At 35.1% G+C, this 19365-nt stretch overlaps 1 protein-coding gene across 1 annotated transcript in view; it reads left to right on the top strand.

Moving 5' to 3' along the window:
- Positions 1–19365, top strand: part of DIS3L (DIS3 like exosome 3'-5' exoribonuclease) — a 40622-nt gene that overhangs the window by 7694 nt on the left and 13563 nt on the right. The window contains exons 3-8 of the mRNA XM_051980813.1: positions 3671–3799; positions 7798–7933; positions 9850–10026; positions 10821–10899; positions 11988–12167; positions 12596–12765. Coding sequence (XP_051836773.1) covers positions 3671–3799; positions 7798–7933; positions 9850–10026; positions 10821–10899; positions 11988–12167; positions 12596–12765 — 871 coding nt within the window. The remainder of the gene's footprint in view (positions 1–3670; positions 3800–7797; positions 7934–9849; positions 10027–10820; positions 10900–11987; positions 12168–12595; positions 12766–19365) is intronic.

Here is a 19365-nt window from a genome sequence, read left to right as displayed (position 1 = left end):
AAATATTCTGTGAATCCCTAATTTTGCTACTCTAGGTACTTGTGTGGGAATCCACTCACAGCCCATCTCTAAATAGGTAGAACCATCAGACTTGTCCTTGAATCTTAGGTGGATGAGAATTTTGCTCATTGCCATGGCCTTTGAAAACTATGACATAGGATGTCAAGGGAGATTTAAGACACCTAAAAGGGTTAAAAAAAAAAAAAAAAAAAACTCAGGAAAACAGTGTGAGGTCAGCTAGTGAAACATGTGACCCCTTTAGTTTGTCACTTAAAACCCTTTGCAAACCAGATCCTGCTTATCTTTCGAGGGTTGTGAGACATTATTTCCTTTTTTGTAATCTACATTCCATCCCAAGTGGCTTCTTTGCCATCCTTACATAAAATGTCTCATCTCCCTTCTCCATGTCTTCCTCTAGGGTAGTTAATTAGCACTCCTGGAACATACTTCCTCCTTCCCTCTGCCCCTTCCTCCTACAGGAGGTTTTTCCCAATTCCTCTGACCTGCTAATGCTTCTTCCGCCCCTGAAATTATTCTGTGGGGTGTGTGTGTATGCACGTGTCTATATATAACATACACCGTAAACCATAACAAATATATAAAGTCTTCTGTATAACCACATAACATATGCATGTTATACACACACACACCATTGTACATATTATTTGCTCGTATAGATTGTAAGCTTTTCCAGGGCAAAGACTTTGATTTTTATCATGGTATACCTTCTGCCTCACCTAGGCTTGCTGAGCGCTGTGGCTAGCTTGGCATTATTGAGAGTTTAATCAATTAATTCCAGCCGAGAAGATTGTTTTCTGACAATGCTTAGTCAGCACTTGTCTCAGTGAGAGATGATAAAGTGTTTCATCTTTACTTTGGAAAGTTTTTTTGTTCTCCCCAGTGTGGGGCAGTTGAGCAAGTATATGACCCAAGTGTTTTTCATACTGAACTAGGAGTAAATGCTAATTGCCTGCCTTGTATAATTTATATGTTAATTTAACATCTGGTTTACTATGAACAGTACTTACCTTTTTTCAGAGAAATAATAAATTTTGTTTAAATAGCCATGAATGTCTCCATTCTTCTATATTGCTTGTCTCCTGAAAAGGACTTTCTTTCTTAGAACTTAACTCATCCATCCATGACTACAGGCCTGACTTTCAGATCTGATTGGCATGTCCCCCCTTCTTGGGGAAGGAAATATTATGACCCTGTGTTAGTGTTCTGGAAAATGCAATTAACTCCCTGTTGTCCATGCACTGGAGGAAGCAGTGTACTGAAGCAAGAACTGGCCCTAGAGCAGAGAGGACAGAAATAGGTTCAAGGTTTCACATCTGACACATGCCGACCCGTATGACCCTGAACAATTCATTTAACCTTTTAGTGCCTCAGGCACTAAGATTTATAATCTTAGCCTCTAAGACTAAGTTGCAGGATAGTTACCAGTCTCCTTTAGTAAAAGAAGTTTCTCATTGGAAAATGAAATTATCAATCCAGATCTGTAAAGGGCTGAGGCTCAGGTTGATGCACTGAGGTCCCAAGCACATGAGGTTAAATAGTAATTGGACCATACTCTATTAATATATAAGCTTGGAGAAAGAATGGCCCCCGCCCACTTTTTGTGCAAGTCCTGACGTGTTGTATAAGAAATGACGATTTTGGTAGGTGGAGGCAGGGGAGTGGAAAAGGAAGGGGAGGATAGACTGCTTGCTTCTGCTATTGCGATGGCCTTACAGCTCAGATCCCCCTCTATTAGCTGGCTTCCTGTTGCAGCTGCCCATATTGCTATCGCAATCTTTCTTACCCATATTGCTATCGTAATCCTTATTCACCTCTTCACTTTAATAAAGATTAAAGATTTTTCCCTTAACCTGAATTCCTGACTCCGGCTGATTTTAAATACGTGGTCATCACACAGATCAAAAGTCATGCTTTACGTGGATGGGCCTGTGTTTAGTGACTTGTCCAGAGTCACACAGCTAGGAAGTGTTAAGTGTCTGAGGCTGGATTTGGATCTATCCATGGTACTATCTAGTACTGTGTGATTTCTAGAGAACTCGCTGTGGCAGGTGAAAGCTGAAATGACTGAGGAAACAGGTTTGATCTTCTGAGCGTATCAGTTTATTAAGTAGTGCATGCCAATTGCCTAACAATTGGGACCAGATCTTCTCAGCTTAGGGCTGGATCCCAAATACTAGATGAGAAAGACTTTTTAAAAGATATAAAAACAATCAAATAAGGCCAGTTAATTAAAAGAAAACAACACATCATTAGGTAATTTGATTTCCAATTGGATAAAACATTAGGAGCTTTCCAAGTGAGAACAAACAGGTACAATTCCCCAAATTCAGAAAAGGGTGTCCTTCTCCCTTCAAGTGTCGTAAATAATCAAAGGGACATGGAAACAATGATTAGTATAGGACTAGCTTCTGAATGAAACATATGAGTTGCTTGAAATGTGCAGGTGTTCTAAGTTTTCCTTTTAACTTAACAATATTGGGGCAGCTAGATAGTACCACGGATAGATCCAAATCCAGCCTCAGACACTTAACACTTCCTAGCTGTGTGACTCTGGACAAGTCACTAAACACCAATTGCTTCACAAAAACAACCACAACAACTTAACAGTATTTTATTTTTTTTCTGATTACATGTAAAGATAGTTTCCAACATTCATTTTTGTAAGATTTTGAGTTCCAATTTTTTTTTCTCCCTCCTTCAAAGTAGGAAGCAATCTGATAAAGGTTGTATACATGTGCAATCATTTTAAACATATTTTCTTATTAGTCATATTATGAGAAAAAAAATCAGAACAAAAGGGAAAAACCACGAGAAAGAAAAAAGAAAATGGTGAAAATAGTTTGCTTTGATCTGCAGTCAGTGTCCATATTCTCTCTGGATGCAGATGGCATTTCCCATCACAAGTCTTTTGGAATTATCTTGAATCACTGCATTACTGAGAAGAGCTAAGTCTGTCATAGTTGATCATGAGATATACAATTGTGAGGAAAATCCCTTGCATTAATTTGCATTAGTCACCTAGATCTTAGTTAAAAGTCTACATAGCATGTGGGGGTTGTCCAGTTTCTCAGACATATACTGACAAACCAAAAACTAGGTAAGGCTTGAGGTTTTGTTTTCCCAGTTCCCACAATTAAATAAACTTTTCTCACAAGACAGAATTTGGACTAGACCCATCATTGAATAGAAATGAAACCGAGCTAACTCCAGAATTGAGTCACAAGATAAAGTCACTGTGGTTCACTCAATTCCCACAAATAACCACTTGCTGTCCCAATTCCCTCAAAGCTAACTATAAGTTCAGAGGTTCATCACCATATTGGCTACAGGGTGATGAATTTTTCAGCCACAGTGATTCAAAAGACCTAATGCTAAGTTGCTATCCATCATGGAGCAATGAAATCTACAGATGACCCATAGACAAAATCTCAGGAGTGAGAAAAAAGAAAAATTATGAGGACTAAAGGCCATATATCCCCTTGAAATATTAGTAACACAAGTACTCTAAAAATTCTAATTTAAGTAAATATTTGTCGGTTTAAAAATAATTAGATATTTTCTTTGAAGTGCCTTTTTCTAATTTCATTTTCAGCAAATGTAAATGGAAAGCACTTACTTCATTAGATTTTATTTTTCTTTTTTGTCTTAGACAGTATAACAAACTTAGAAATCTCCTAAAGGATGCTCGCCATGATTGTATTCTCTTTGCTAACGAGTTCCAGCAGTACTCCTATCTTCCAAGAGAAAGAGGAGAGTCTATGGAAAAATGGCAGACGAGGTACAGTACTAAACCTGTATGAATTAGCAGTTTTTGTTACGATTATTATTTATAGCCTGTGACCATTTAACATTAGGATTTGACCAGAGAATGTGACAAAATGAACCAGCAGTTATTCTGTAGCTGAAATTTGTATGGAAATGCTTAAAACCTAGATAAATTTTTCAACTTATTTTTTATTTTTAATACTATTAAATACTGTTTCAATGATTCATTTCAATCATCAATCATGTACAAAGTATTGTGCTAGATATTAAGAGTTACCAAGTTACAAAGAAAATAGTCAATAGTTTGGTTCGCGAGCAAACTTATGTCCTCTTGGACAAGTACGTGCATATGTAAATAAATGCAAGGTAATTTGAGGAGGGAAAGACCACTAATAATGGCATGTAAGAAGAAAAGGATTCAGGGAGGAGATGGCTCCTCTTTGATCCTTGAAGGATGTTAAGTTTTCTGAGAGGCAGAGGACATGTTTTACTTAAGCAGAAGTGGGATGTGGCATGTTGAGGATGGGAAAGTTATTAGTACTATTTGAGTGGTGTTTAGGGGATGTGAAGGAAAAGAATTTTGAAATAATAGAAATATTTTAAAATAATATGCTATATCCAAATTGCAAAGGATATTAAATTCCAGACTAAGAAGATTGGAGTTTATCTCAAAAGCAATAAAGCTTTTGAACAGGACAGAATTTGTACCTTAGGAAAATGAATGGATTGGACAGGAGAAGACAGTGGAGGCAGGAAGACCAATTAGGAGACTCAGGCCAGTAGGAAAGGAGATCTGAATTAAGGTAATGACAGTATAAATGGAGCTATGGAACCAGATAAAAGAAATGTTGTAGAGGTAGAAGCAAGAAACTTGATATCTTGATTTGGAGGTGGTGTATGAGGGATGAGTCAGAGATGGCTCACAGCTTTTAAACATACATGAGTAGAAATATAGTAGTATACTTAAAAATACATAAATTTAGAGATAGAACAAGTTTGGGAGGTATATGATGACTTCAGGTATGGACATGTCTGGAGTTTAGGAGAAAGGTTAGGTTTGGATATATAATTTTAAGACTGAATAGAGAGATGATAATTGAACCTATGAAAATAGAATTACCAAGGTATGGACAGGCGGGTAAGGTGGTATCTTGTGTGCCTGTTTACTTATAGTGTAGGGAGGAAAGTAAGGTTAGAACTGGGGTAGTGAACTACTACATGGACAGAGAGAGGGACCGAAAGCTGTCAGTAGCAAAACAAGTTTAGAAGGAGTGAGGTAGTAGGAAAGGAACAGTGATAGAAGATTGTGATCAAAAGGATGGATTTTTGAGTTTGAGATCATGAAGATTCAGCCAGTGAGGGTTCACCAAAACTTGGTTCACTATTATGAAAGGTAAGGTTTAACCTTGTGATCTGGCTTCTGATTTTTTTTTTTTTAAACTGGACCTCTGATTTCATTGGTTTAACGAATTCCCATTGAAGAAATTCCCTCCCCAATCTGTGTTAGCACCTATTCTGCATCTTAAAATTTTAGAGAATTTGTTAAAGGTCTGAGAGGTTAAGGGATTTACTGAGGATCACATAACCAATATATGTTGGAGGTTGCACTTGATTTTTCTGACTCTGAGACTAAGTTTCTGATCTATAGCTGAATAAAATAAAGTTTTCATAATCTGAAAGTGTTTGTATCCACCTTGAAATGGTGGAGCTAGAATGAAGGTGAAGGTCATAGAATTGAGGTTTTTATATTGTAAGTCAGAGAATTCTGAAAGACATCCTCAGAATTTCCATTATACCAAGTAGCATGGAAGGGAAAGCAAACATTTCTTCTGATCCCATCAACATGTGAACAAATGATATCTTCACAATTAATATGAAAATATGGTGATTGTTTATATAGCTGTAAATCAGAAATCAAGAGAAATCTTCCTCTGTTTAGCACAAGTTTAGTGACTGAGGTCAAAATGGATTTCTTCATACATGAATATAATTTGGCCTACTGGACCTTAGTACTGGTCCACCTTAGTGAACTGGGTACTCACTGCAAGCTTAGCCCTCTACCTAGAGGACAAGATTATAAGAGCAATACAGTGGAGGAGAAGAAAGTTTCAATTGGATGGAGTAGGAAAGGGAATTAGACTCAGTCCTTTTTTAGAGAAGGAAATGAAAAAAAAAAAATCTGGTCAAGCATCATAATAATTATTGATGTTTACACAGAACCTTAAGATTTACAATTGTATGATATCTCTAGCTACTCATAATAGCTTTGCGAGGTGGCATATTAGGTAAATAAACTAAATTGTTGGTGATTCTCAATGCTTAACATATGCAAGCTCTTGCTGCTGTATTTGTGATATTCAGATAATCAATTTAGATAATAGAAAAAACCCACTTAGGCATTGCCCTCCCCTTGCTTGTTTGGCTAGGGCTTATCATGAGGATTTCACTCACTCAGCTAATTGATTGGCACTGTTCTAATAAGCATATTCCGCAAGCATGGCACGAACTCTGTTAACAAATGATTATAGTACAGCATTTGAAAGGACCTGTCACATGTTGCCATAGTCTCTGAGCATAGCATTAGAATTTAGATCCACAGTAGCTCAGTGAAACTGTCCAGCATGTAGTCATGCCTGACCTTGAATATTCACCAATCCAAAGCTGATTCTGCCTCCAGAATTAAAAAGAATAGAGTCCAGACATGACTTCACAAGAATTCCAACAAATGACCATCTAAGGAACTATCAACATGAACACAAGAACAGTTTCTTTATAATAGTACATAAGCAATATTCTTTGAATGCCATATGACCTTTTTAGTGCATCGTGAAAACTGTATAGCTTTTAAATCATGCAGACAGTTTTCTTGTTATATTTCTACAGCCTATCTTTGTGGTATTGTTTTCCAGTATCAAATAGTATCAGAGAGAGAGAGAGAGAGAGAGAGAGAGAGAGAGAGAGAGAGAGAGAGAGAGAGAGAGAGTGTGTGTGTGTGTGTGTGTGTGTGTGTGTGTGTGTGTGACATAAATTTTTTTTAAGATCCTTAAAAATGCTTTGAGGATTTGAATCATAGATTTAGAGTTGGAAGGAGACTCTATAAGGCCCCTCTTTTTACAAATAAATAAACTAAGACCCTAAAGATCACATGAATTTCCCACAATCACATATGATTCTACTTATTTTTTGGAAGCCTAAGTAAAAGTTCACAAACCAGAATTGATCAAGGGATTAGAAGTAGTCATATGACTAGTTTGTTTTGGAGGTAAGAGTTGAATTCTGACTATGTCCAAAGGGCTATCAAATTGTAAATATCTTTTGATGCAGCAGTCTCACTACTAGATCTTTATCCCAAAGAGATCATAAAAGAGGGTGAAGGATCCACATGTACAAAAATGTTTGAAGCAGATCTTTTTATAGTGGCAAGGAACTGGAAATTGAGTGGATACCCATCAATTGAGGAATGGCTGAATAAGTTATATGAGTATAATGAAATATTATTGTTCTGTAAGAAATGATGAGCAGATTGATTTCAGAAAATCCTGGAAAGACTTAGATGAACTGATGCTGAGTGAAGTGAGCAGAGCCAGGAGAACAGAGCCAGATGAAACTATTTTTACCTTTTTATTTGCTTGTTTGTTTTTCTTTCTTGTTGTTTTTTTCCCCTTGTGATCTGCGTTTTTTTGCACAATATGACAAATATGGAAATATGTTTAGAAGTATTGTATATGTTTAACTTATATCAGATTTCTTTCTGTCTTGGGGAAGGTGGGGATTTGTAACATAAAATGTCACAAAAATGATTGTCAGTGAAAACTATCTTTGTATGTATTTGGGAAAAATAAAATACTACTGAGGGAAAAAAAAAAAGTTGAATCCTGGTCTTTCATCTCCAAATCAAGGAGTTTTTCTGCTATATGGTGCTAAACAGTGGTATTGTCTCTCAGCACGTCAATCTATTTTCTAATGTGCATGTGTTTGGGTGGGTGGGATGCACATGGTTTGTTTTTCTAGGAGCATTTACAATGCAGCTGTCTGGTACTATCACCACTGTCAAGATAGAATGCCCATTGTTATGGTGACAGAAGATGAAGAGGCCATTCAGCAGTATGGAAGTGAAACTGAAGGTGTATTTGTGATTTCATTCAAGGTATTTCAAGTCATTAGTTAGTGGATGTGCACATGTGTGTGGCGTGTATGTGTTTGCACATTCGTGCAAGATATTCTCCATAAACAACTCCTAGGAGGCTCTAGGCATCTTTGGCCAGTTGGTGATAGGACAGGAAAAAATGGGGGAATATACCTTGAGATTTTGTATCACCTTTGCCCTAGTTCACTCTGACACTGATGGTTCTGAGCAAGACTCCCCAAACCACAAAGCTCCTAGAGCTTCCCCAGCTTGAGAACCTAGACCATCCCCACTCTGTCACTCTCACTGTTCTATTTTTCCAAGAAGGACCAAGTGTTTTGGATGTCAAACAAAAGGCTAAACTAGTCACCAAGATCAAAGGCTAGGCAAGTGTTTTTTAGCTGCTCTTTGCTCTTGGTTACACACGAATGAGTGGATATATTAGTGAGAGTAAATAATAGGATTGAAGTGTGGCAGTGTTTGTTTGAGGCTGTCATTTTGAACCATGATAAGATGTTGTCATTGACTCTCTGCCCTGTGTCACCCATGCACTCTGGACATCCCTTGGACACCTTTGGAAGATATAAAGAGACAATTCATTTGTTAATAAATAATCATTCTGTTTTTTTCTTGTTAAGATTTTCAACCAAACAACATTTGGTTGCAGTCATTTTTGATGCAAGGTCTTGAATTAGACTATCCATTTCTCTTTGTCAGTTCTCAGAGATTCTTATTGAATCTTAATTGTAGATTTTATAAGGGCTCCTAGTTGTCTTATGTTTCTGTTGCTAAAATGTGCGAGTTGAATTTTCTTGCCCTTCAAAAAACAATGTTCTCAGATGCCAAAGGATTCCAGGGATCTTAGATATTAATGTCGGTGTCACTTCTTTTTTCTTCTGCAGTGCATCATGTCTTGCTCCTGCAGAGGACAGTTGACTAAAATTATGTTTTTCTCCTCACTGTGAAAACCGCTTCTCCTTGTAGCCAAGTGTTACAATGTGGTTTAATTTTGTACAGCTTTTCTCACACAAACCATGTGACCAAGGGCTTTACAAAGTTGAGTGGTATTGGAAGAAAAAAATAATATGGGGTCAAAGTGAGTTAGATAAGTTCTTTCTGGAAGAAATTTGGACTTAGAAAAGAATGAAAAAGAAAATTTCAAAGAGATTAGGTAAAATGACAGAATGTAGAAGGTTAAGAAGTAAGTGAGTTTAATACATATGAGGTTTGAGGACCAAGCACAAAGAAAAGTCATGACTTCTAGGAGGGTGTGAGAAAAAGCAATTGGAATCACACTATCAGATGGCTAGAGGAGATACTGTAGGCATAGATAAAAAGGATTTAGTTAGGAAGTGAACCCTTTAAAGACCATCTCCAGGAACAGGGTACTCTGTCTCCAACTGTCTGTCTTTATTCTGCTGGCTTTGGAGATAGTATGCACACGTTTATATGCATGAAAATACAGAGTTATCAAGAATGCAAATGTTAAGATGCGGGGGAGTCTCACTGGTTCTTCTAAAAAATTTTAAGGAATAAGAGAAAGCGACTAATGACCTGCATGACCTTAAACAGGTCTTCTGCCCTTAAACCTCAGCTTTCTTCTCAGTGAAATGAATGGTTGGATTAGAGGATAATAAAAGTTCTTCCAGTCCTAAACATGTGATCTTGCTTATAATTATCTTCTTACTAACTCCATAAAATCTTTCTAGACTAATTAGGAAATGCATTCATCTATTGAATAAATATTTATTAGACACTTATTAGGTATAAAATTCTCTAGTAGGTGCTGGGGATGTAGGATAATGTCTCTACAAAGTTGTATACCAGAGCTTTTGTTCAAGAAAATGAGTTTTTAAAATGGAACTGAAATGAAGATATTTATTTATAGTTTCTCTGATTTCGGGTTGGTTTTTTTTTTTTTTAACTTTATTACACAGAATTATCTGGACAACTTTTGGCCGGATTTAAAGGCTGCCCATGAGCTGTGTGATTCAATACTTCAGGCCCGTCGTGAGAGGGAACTCGAAAGCCAGGAGAACAATGGGAAAGAATACCCAGAGCATCTTCCTCTGGAAGTATTAGAGGCTGGAATTAAGTCTGGGAGATACATCCAGGTGAGGAAAATGACAAAAAGACATTGTTAAAAGTGGGCCAATATGGATCCTTCTCTTATTAAAACTGACTATTTAAAACTCCCAGTTGTTTTCTTTTTTTCTTTAATTGCCTATGGCCTTTGAGAGAGGGGGATATGTGGGCAGTCAGTCTAAGCAATGAACTGCGGTCATTGTTTAGTGATTTGGTGGTATGTGGGGTCAGACATCATTCTGCTGATAGAATCTGGTCATCTAATTGAAAGCCATCATATTAGTAATACTTTTTAGCTATAAAGTTAACTGTTGAAGAAGACGTTGGAAAAATGGCCTTGCAAATGTCTCCCATCATGGGGGAAGAAATAAATATTCAATGACATGTACCTAAGAGGCTATTGCTGCTAGGATTTCTTATATCAAAAGTGCAGATGATAGACTCAATCTCACTGATAGATTAAGAATTTAATACTGTTATACCTCTTGATGATATCTCCATTTTCTGTATAATCTGAAGGAATATGTCACAAATAGTAGCATTTTATATACAAATGTGGGATATATTTAGGGACTTCTTGGGCTCTTTATGCTTCATAAGTAAGGCCATCTCAGTCAGGAATAATGCCATTATAGTCAAGAACAGTTCCATTGTGCCCTTTTCTTTCAAGGGGAAAAAAAATCATTGTTGAAAGTGATGATTCCATATCTTATAAAAATGTAATATAGTGGTTATTGTTGCATCACTCAAAATGCTAAAGGTAAGCTGAATTTTCTTCTATCCCTATTCAAGCCATCTCATTGACTGTTAATTTTGATTTTAGGGAATTCTCAATGTCAATAAACACAGAGCACAAATAGAAGCTTTTGTCCGACTCCAGGGAGCCAGCAGTAAAGACTCAGGTTCAGTATATTCAATTTCTTTCAGGAACCTTTTTTACCTTTCTTTACTGAGGTCTTCCACAGTGGAAGAAAAGTAGGACTTTTATTCTATTATATTATACTTTTTATTTGTTCTCTCAGTCATTGGTTGCAATAAAATAGAAATTGACAGGTCTACTTTCTTGCAAACCAAACTATCATGGTTAAGAGATGACAGATTTTTATGCTCTTTTTCCCTTGAAAATCATCCTTTGAAATCAGAGAATTTTAAAGTGAGTGAAGGGAAAGGAAGTGGAAATACTTAGAATATGTACTATGTTCAACATGTGTCATATCTGACCTTGAATCTCTACCAATCCAAAGCTGATTGTGCCTCCAGAAACATGCAAAGTTCAGGGGTGACTGCATAGGAATCCCAAGAGAAGATTATCTAAGGGCTGCTAGCATGGGCCCAGGACCACTTACTTTATGATAGTACATGAGCATTCGTGGAAGATTGGCTAATGCACCTGATTGATCTGCTGAAGAGCGTAATCAGATGGTAGCTATATTTAAGCAGGATGGGTTGCTTTAAATGTGTTTACAGAGATTCTGATGGAGACTTGGAATGTTAAAGAGGGATAATAATGCCTATATGCTTTATAGGCTTATTATAAGACTGATAAGTGCTTTGGTAATGTGACAGGTGACAATTTAGGTTCTAATCTTATTTCTTAGAATTGCTAACTCACAGACCATAGGGAAACCAGTTATTTCTTCAAGCTTATTTTCCTCTTCTGTAAAATGGGGGAAATAATGGTTATTGGTGGTAATAATGAGATAATGTATATGAAGCACTTTTTAAATCATAAAGTGGTACATTGTTACCAATCATTGCTAATGTTGTCATTATTATTATCACAATGAGGTAATTCTGAAATTATCTGATGCTATTTCAAATAGTGCCAAGCGAAAATTAATTGGTAGCTATTAGTCCTCAGAACAACACAAGTTTGTCTTCATCTTTAAAAGTACAAAGCTACTGAGTGCAGGATGATTGCATTTGCAATATCTTCCTGATATTGAAGAACTTTAGGACTTTCTGTGTATTTTTGTCTCCTTAAAAACAGATTTAATTAGTGACATCCTTGTCCATGGTATGAAAGCTCGCAACCGCTCAATTCATGGTGATGTAGTAGTGGTGGAACTACTCCCCAAAAATGAATGGAAAGGAAGGACTGCTGCTTTATGTGAGAATGAAAATGATGACAAAACACCTGGGGAATCTCCCAGTGAACCTATGCCCACAGGTAAATGAGAGAAGGAAGGTTCTGGAGAGTTTCTGTAACTTTTCTTCTAGTGATTCTTCCTCTGTCTGAGTTTCACAGAGATTTAATATCTTTCCCTACATATTTATTAACTCTAAAATTGGGATATAGAAGGCAAAAGAGAACGAAGAGCAATTGTATGCCAAGTACACATCAAATATGGCAAGAGATGAACAAAAAGAATGAGATCTCTCTCTTGTAAATTTAATATGCTCAATAATAAATGACATTTTGTGTTCAATTTTAACTACTTAAAGGTAGCAGAATGATGCCCCTTAATTCATTCAGTGGCACTTTACAAGTAATTTTAGCATTAATGTAATCAGGATTTGTTCATATGGCAGACTGTTCTACCCTATCTTAAGGTAGGTGTATCTACCTTACCAATCAATATTGTTTTTTTCTCAAAGGCAGAGTGGTAGGAATCCTTCAGAAGAACTGGCGGGATTATGTGGTGACTTTTCCATCTAAAGAAGAGGTTCAGTCCCAGGGCAAAAATGCCCAGAAAATCTTAGTTACACCTTGGGATTACAGAATTCCCAAAATCAGAATCAGTACTCAACAAGCAGAAGCACTACAGGTAAAAAAATTACATTTTATTTTATTTTACTCAAATTTGGTTATGTTTGTGCAGTAGCAGGTAGACCCAAGTATTTCCTTTAGCAGAGGAAAAATAAATTATGAATGACCCCTAAACTACCCATCTGCTATTGTGGATACTGTTTTTAAGACCTTCTAAATATAGAAGAATCAACTATTGAGTAGTCTTCAGTTAATAAATAAAGAACAGAAAGTAACTGTCCTAGAAAGAACTGTGTAGGATAACCAAAGATAGCCTGTATTATTCATTTATCAGAAATTACTCAGAAACTAATTCTATATGTGTACACACACACACACACACACATACACGCGTACGTATTGTTAGTGTTGGCAAAATATAGGTATGTGTGTGTATATATATGTACACTTTGCCAACAACACTAACAAGCTTTCTTTCATGACCTATAGTGATACCTTGATACAATATTATTCACAAAATCAATTGCTTAGAGAAAAATGTAGCAACGGGGAAAAAAAACATCAGTAGAGGGAGAATTAGACTTCATAGATTTCAGCCATTGCTGTATTTCACAAAATATAAGAATTATCTGCTCTCCACAGTATTAATGACCAATAGATTTGAACACTGGATGATGACGGTTGTTATAACCCATGAAACAAAACTTCAAAATGGTCCTTTAGCTCTGGCTAGCTCTGTCTATGTAACTGCTGCATAATGGCAGAAAAGGAATCAGATGCTACAAAGAATCAGTTTTTAAGCCCTTTATAAAAATTAATTCATCTTTCTAAAAATTAGAAAATTATTGATATTCTAAATATGAAAGTCTTATCTAATGATTAAGAAATTGACATTTTATTAAAGAGAACTACAACCATATTAGAACTGACATTCTAAATGTGAAATCCTGGTCTAATATTTAACAACCTGATATTCCATTAATATCAAAATTGACATTCTTACTAAAAATTAAACTGAAAAGACATAAGGTGGTTGGAAACTATGTAAGCATTAAGTGTGTGCTTGGAGAAACAGATGATAGATTTGACAGAGCGGGTTTTACTGGTCACCCAAAGAAAAGAGAATCATCATTTTGGTAGAACATTTGTACTCAATGATCAACATTTGTAGTCATGACCACCAAAAAAAAAAAAGAAGAAGAAGAATAGTTCCCCAAAATTTATTGTAGAGTATAAAGTCTTAGCCACCAACATCTGTTGCAGAGAACAAAGAGCTAGAGAAATTCTATGGAGACCTTAATAAGGTCCTCTAATCTTAAATCAGCATAATGTGTTAATGCTTAGTGACTTCAAAAGAAGACATAGAGAGGATGGTTTTAGAACATACCATACAGGATTAAGAAATGAAAGCTTGTAGACTATTAAAGCCTCCTATCTGTATATCATAAGTAATTTCTCAAGACAAAAATTATAAGATTCTGGATGGGGTGAGAATGAAATTGCCCAAAAAATGAAATTTGATTATATATTATTACACAAAACATGATTGGTTATTAATTTGGAAATCCATATCAACTGTGTTTTGTGCAGATCCATTAGAGCAAAAGTCAAAATCACTATCAAACTAGAAGAAAATATAAAAATTAGAAAATATCACTAAATAACCACAATAACTCAACCTTATAGATTTATACAAGCTTTTGACTCTAAAAATGGGAAATGAATAAAAGAAAGAACATAAGCAACATTAACAACTTTTTGAATTTTTGTTTTTAAAGAAATTTAACCAGTACAAAACAGTCTACAAAACTAAGGTTATGAGATCAAAAGCAAATTCAGCATTCAGTAAACACCTGTATTATTATGTAAGTTCCTGTGCTGAATTCTGGAAACACTGCAAAACCAAAAATAATTCTGCTTCCAGAAACATCAGCCAGCAAAACTTGATTTTCCTTATTGATCAAATTGGCAGATCAATAAAAAGAGGAGAAAAAATTTACAAAAAATGTGCCAGTGTTTCCTTTTGCAATTTGTTTTCATTATTGAGAGTGGAATCTTAAATAATTCATTCTCTTGTGTATTATGTGAGGAAATGGAATTGTTATATTAGAAAGGCAGCTGTATCAGATCATATAAACACAGAGTAAATTTGTGCTGGAAGAAATATAATTTTGAAAGCATTAAGAGATTGATTTTTCAAGATTTTCTGAGAGAAGATAGTAAATTATTACAAAAAATAATGGATGTCATCATTACCAAAGAGCAGGTAGAATACACAATGAGTAGAGTATAAAGGCATAAAGGTAGGAAGACTTGTTTCCTTGAGTTCAAATCTGGCCATAGACATCTACTAGCTGTGTTTGATCCTGGGCAAGTCACTTGACCCTGTTTGCCTTAGTTTTTTTCATCTGTAAAAATGAGCCAGAGAAGGAAATGGCAAATTACTCCAATATCTTTGCCAAGAAAATCCCAAATGGGGATCATGAAGAATTAACACAACTGAACTGAACTAAAAAAAAAATTTGAGAATCTTAAATATAAGTTATTGCAGGTATTCTTGAGGATTGTATGAGAAGACAAAAATTTGGAGGATATTATATTTATAATTCATGGTTATACAATTGACTGAAAGTTAAGAGATTAAGATCTTTCAATGTTTTTGATTGTTGATTATTTTTTTTAATTTTAAAAAGTATTTTACTCATTAAAGGTGAAACATAACCTAAAAGACTGTCCTACAAGCAGATAGATTAAATGAGATAATAATTGTAAAGTGCTTAGCACAGTGCCTAGCACATAGTAAACACTGTAAAAATGTTAGTGATAATGATGATGTCTTACAAATATGTTAAAATGTGAGGTTTTTTTGATAAAAAATAATTTGGTTCACTAATCTTGTGTCAAGCAAGACATAAAACAGGGAGTTGTATTCTTACAGAATCAGTTTGCCATTGATAATAGGATATATTTTGTCCTTTGGAGTACAAATGGAGAGTGAATTATTATAGGAAGTAAGTTTCTCTGGATTTTCTATTTGCAGATGATGTGCATTAATCTCATGAGTCCCAGAATATTTGCAGGGCCTTTTGATGCAATCCATGACCATTCAAAATAAATCAGTCATCAATACATACATACAACATAATATTTTCTTTTTTGTTGTTGTTGTTTGCTTGCATTTTGTTTTTTCATTTTTTTCCTTTTTGATCTGATTTTCTTGTGCAGCAAGATGATTGTAGAAATATTTATAAAAAATTGCACATTTAATATATATTGGATTACTTGTTGTCTATGGGGGAAAGTGGGGGGAAGGGAGGGAAACCACTTTGGAATACAAGGTTTTGCAGAGGTGAATGTTGAAAATTATGCATATGTTTTGAAAATAAAAAGCTTTAAGAAAAAAGAAAATCACGAAAAAAGAGTCAGTGGTTTGGTAAAGGAGACACAAAAAAATACTGAAGAAATTAATACCTTAAAAAATAGACTAGGCCAAATGGTAAAAAAAAAAAAAAAGGTACAAAAATACAATAAGGAGAAGAAGGCCTTGAAAAGGAGAATTGGCCAAATGGAAAAGGAGATAAAAAAATTCACTAAAGAAAATAATTCCTTAAAAATTAGAATTGAGCAAGTAGAATCCAATGACCCTATGAAAAATCAAAAAACAATGAAACAAAACCAAGAGAATGGAAAAATAGAAGACATTATGAAATATCCTGTTGGAAAAAACAATTGACCTGGAAAATAGATTCAGGAGAGATAATTTATAAAGGATCTAGATAATAATTTTTCTTTTTTTGTAATAGTTTTCTATTTTTCAAATAGATAATAATTTTTCAAGAAATTACAAAGGAAGATTTCTCTGATATTGCAGAACCAAAGATTAAAATGGAAACTGAAAGAATCCACCAATCATCTCATGAAAGAGATCCTAAAAATGAAAACTACCAAGAATATTATAACCAAATTTCAGAGCTCCCAGGTCAAGGAGAAAATATTGCAAGCAGCCAGAAAGAAACAGTTCACATATCTTGGAGCCACAGGGTAACACAAGATTTAGCAGCTTCCACATTAAATGATAGCAGAATTTGGAATATGATATTTTGGAGGGCAAAGGAACTAGGATTATAACCAAGAATCACCTATCCAGGAAAACCAAGTGTAATCCTTTGGGAGGGGAGAAATAGACATTCAGTGAAACTGAGGACTTTCAAGCATTCCTGATGAAAAGACCAAGTTGAATAGAAAATTTGACTTTCAAATATAGGATTCAAGAGAAGCATAAAATGGTAAACAGGAAAGGAAAATTATAAAGTACTTAAGGTTTAACTATTTACCTTCCTACATGGGAAAATAACATTTGTAATTCACAAGAACTTTCTCATTATTAAGGCAGTTAGAATGAGTATATATAGACAGAGGGCACAAGTATGAGTTGAATATGAAGGGGAATAGTAGCTAAAAAAGTAAAATTAAGAGGTGAGAAAAAAGAAATGCACTGAGAGAAAGGCAAAGGGAGAGGTAGATAAATTATCTGACAGAAAAGAGACATGAAAGAGCTTTTACGGTGAGGGAGAAATAAGAGAGAGGTGGCAGGAAACATTTTAACCTTTTATTAAAATTGACTTAAAGAAGGAATAACATCACACTCATTTGGATAAACAGAAATGTATCTTATCCTATAGGAAAATTGGAGGGGAAAGGGATAAGGGGGGAGGGCAAATTAGGGGAGGCAGTAGTCAGAAGCAAAACTCTTGAGAAAAGTGAAAGAAGAGAATAGAATGAATGAGAAGAAATGGGATGGAGAAAAATACAATTACTGATTATAACTGAAAAAAATTTTGAAGCAAGTTTCTCTGATCAAATCCTCATCTCTCAAATATATAGATTTATGAATCTCTTTTTAGATAAAGTTATCAAAGATGTCTATAGCCATCTGAGAAAATGCTCTAAAACACTATTGATTGGAAAAATGCAAATTAAAACAATCTGAAGTACAACTCACCTGTTTCTTTGGGTAATAGGGTGAGAAAGGGAAGTGGCAAATATTGGAGGCAATGGGGGAAATTTGAGGCACTGGTGATGGAGATGTGAACTGATTCAACTATTTCATATAGGATTTGGAAACTATGCTGAGAGATATAGAAAATCATACTTTCATCTATATCCCCAAAAAAGATAAAAAATAAGATTTAAAAAGTCCTATATATTTATAGCAGCTCTTTTCTGATGGCAAGAATTGAAAATTAAGGGAAAGTCTATCAATTGGTAAATGGCTGAACAAAATGTGATATATGATTGTGATGGAATACTGTTGGCTATAACAAATGCTGAAATAGATTTCCTCAGAAAAATATGGAAAGACTTACGTGAACTGATATAGAGTGAAATAAATGAATAAAGGAAAAAATTGTACACAGTAACTGCAATACTGTAAGATGATCAACTATGAATGACTTAGCTGTTCTTAGCAAAACAGTAATCCAAAATGACTCTGAAGGACTTATGATGAAAAATGCTATCCGTCCCCAGAGAAAGTACTCATGGTGTTTGAATACAGATTGAGGCATATTTTTTAAACTTATGTGTCTAGTACCACACCCCTCCCCTGCTCAAGTTGTAGCACTTTCTTGTTAAGAAGCAAATGAGTGACTGGCAATGGCAGTTCCTTCCCAATTCAGTGACTCCACTGCAATAACATCCTCAAATCCTGCAAAATAAAAAGCAGCTCATCTTTACAAAGAAAATTTAGATAAAAATTGCTGGGATAATTGGAAATTAGTATGGCAGAAATTAGGCATGGACCCACACTTAACACCATATACCAAGATAAGATCCAAATGGGTCCATGACCTAGGCATAAAGAACGAGATTATAAATAAATTAGAGGAACATAGGATAGTTTATCTCTCAGACTTGTGGAGGAGAAAGAAATTTGTGACCAAAGATGAACTAGAGACCATTACTGATCACAAAATAGAAAATTTTTATTACATCAAATTAAAAAGCCTTTGTACAAATAAAACTAATGCAAACAAGATTAGAAGGGAAGCAACAAACTGGGAAAACATCTTCACAGTTAAAGGTTTTGATAAAGGCCTCATTTCCAAAATATATAGAGAACTGACTCAAATTTATAAGAAATCAAGCCATTCTCCAATTGATAAATGGTCAAAGGATATGAACAGACAATTTTCAGAGGATGAGATTGAAACTATTACCACTCATATGAAAGAGTGTTCCAAATCATTATTGATCAGAGAAATGCAAATTAAGACAACTCTGAGATACCACTACACACCTGTCAGATTGGCTAAGATGACAGGAAAAAATAATGATGAATGTTGGAGGGGATGCGGGAAAACTGGGACACTAATGCATTGTTGGTGGAGTTGTGAACGAATCCAACCATTCTGGAGAGCGATCTGGAATTATGCCCAAAAAGTTATCAAATTGTGCATACCCTTTGATCCAGCAGTGTTTCTATTGGTTTTATATCCCAAAGAAATACTAAAGAAGGGAAAGGGACCTGTATGTGCCAAAATGTTTGTAGCAGCCCTGTTTGTAGTGGCTAGAAATTGGAAAATGAAAGGATGCCCATCAATTGGAGAATGGCTGGGTAAATTATGGTATATGAATGTTATGGAATATTATTGTTCTG

Source organism: Antechinus flavipes, chromosome 2, assembly GCF_016432865.1.
Source record: "Antechinus flavipes isolate AdamAnt ecotype Samford, QLD, Australia chromosome 2, AdamAnt_v2, whole genome shotgun sequence".
Taxonomy (NCBI): domain Eukaryota; kingdom Metazoa; phylum Chordata; class Mammalia; order Dasyuromorphia; family Dasyuridae; genus Antechinus; species Antechinus flavipes.
The sequence above is the reverse complement of the archived record's forward strand: the minus strand, read 5'-3'. Positions and strand labels throughout refer to the sequence as shown.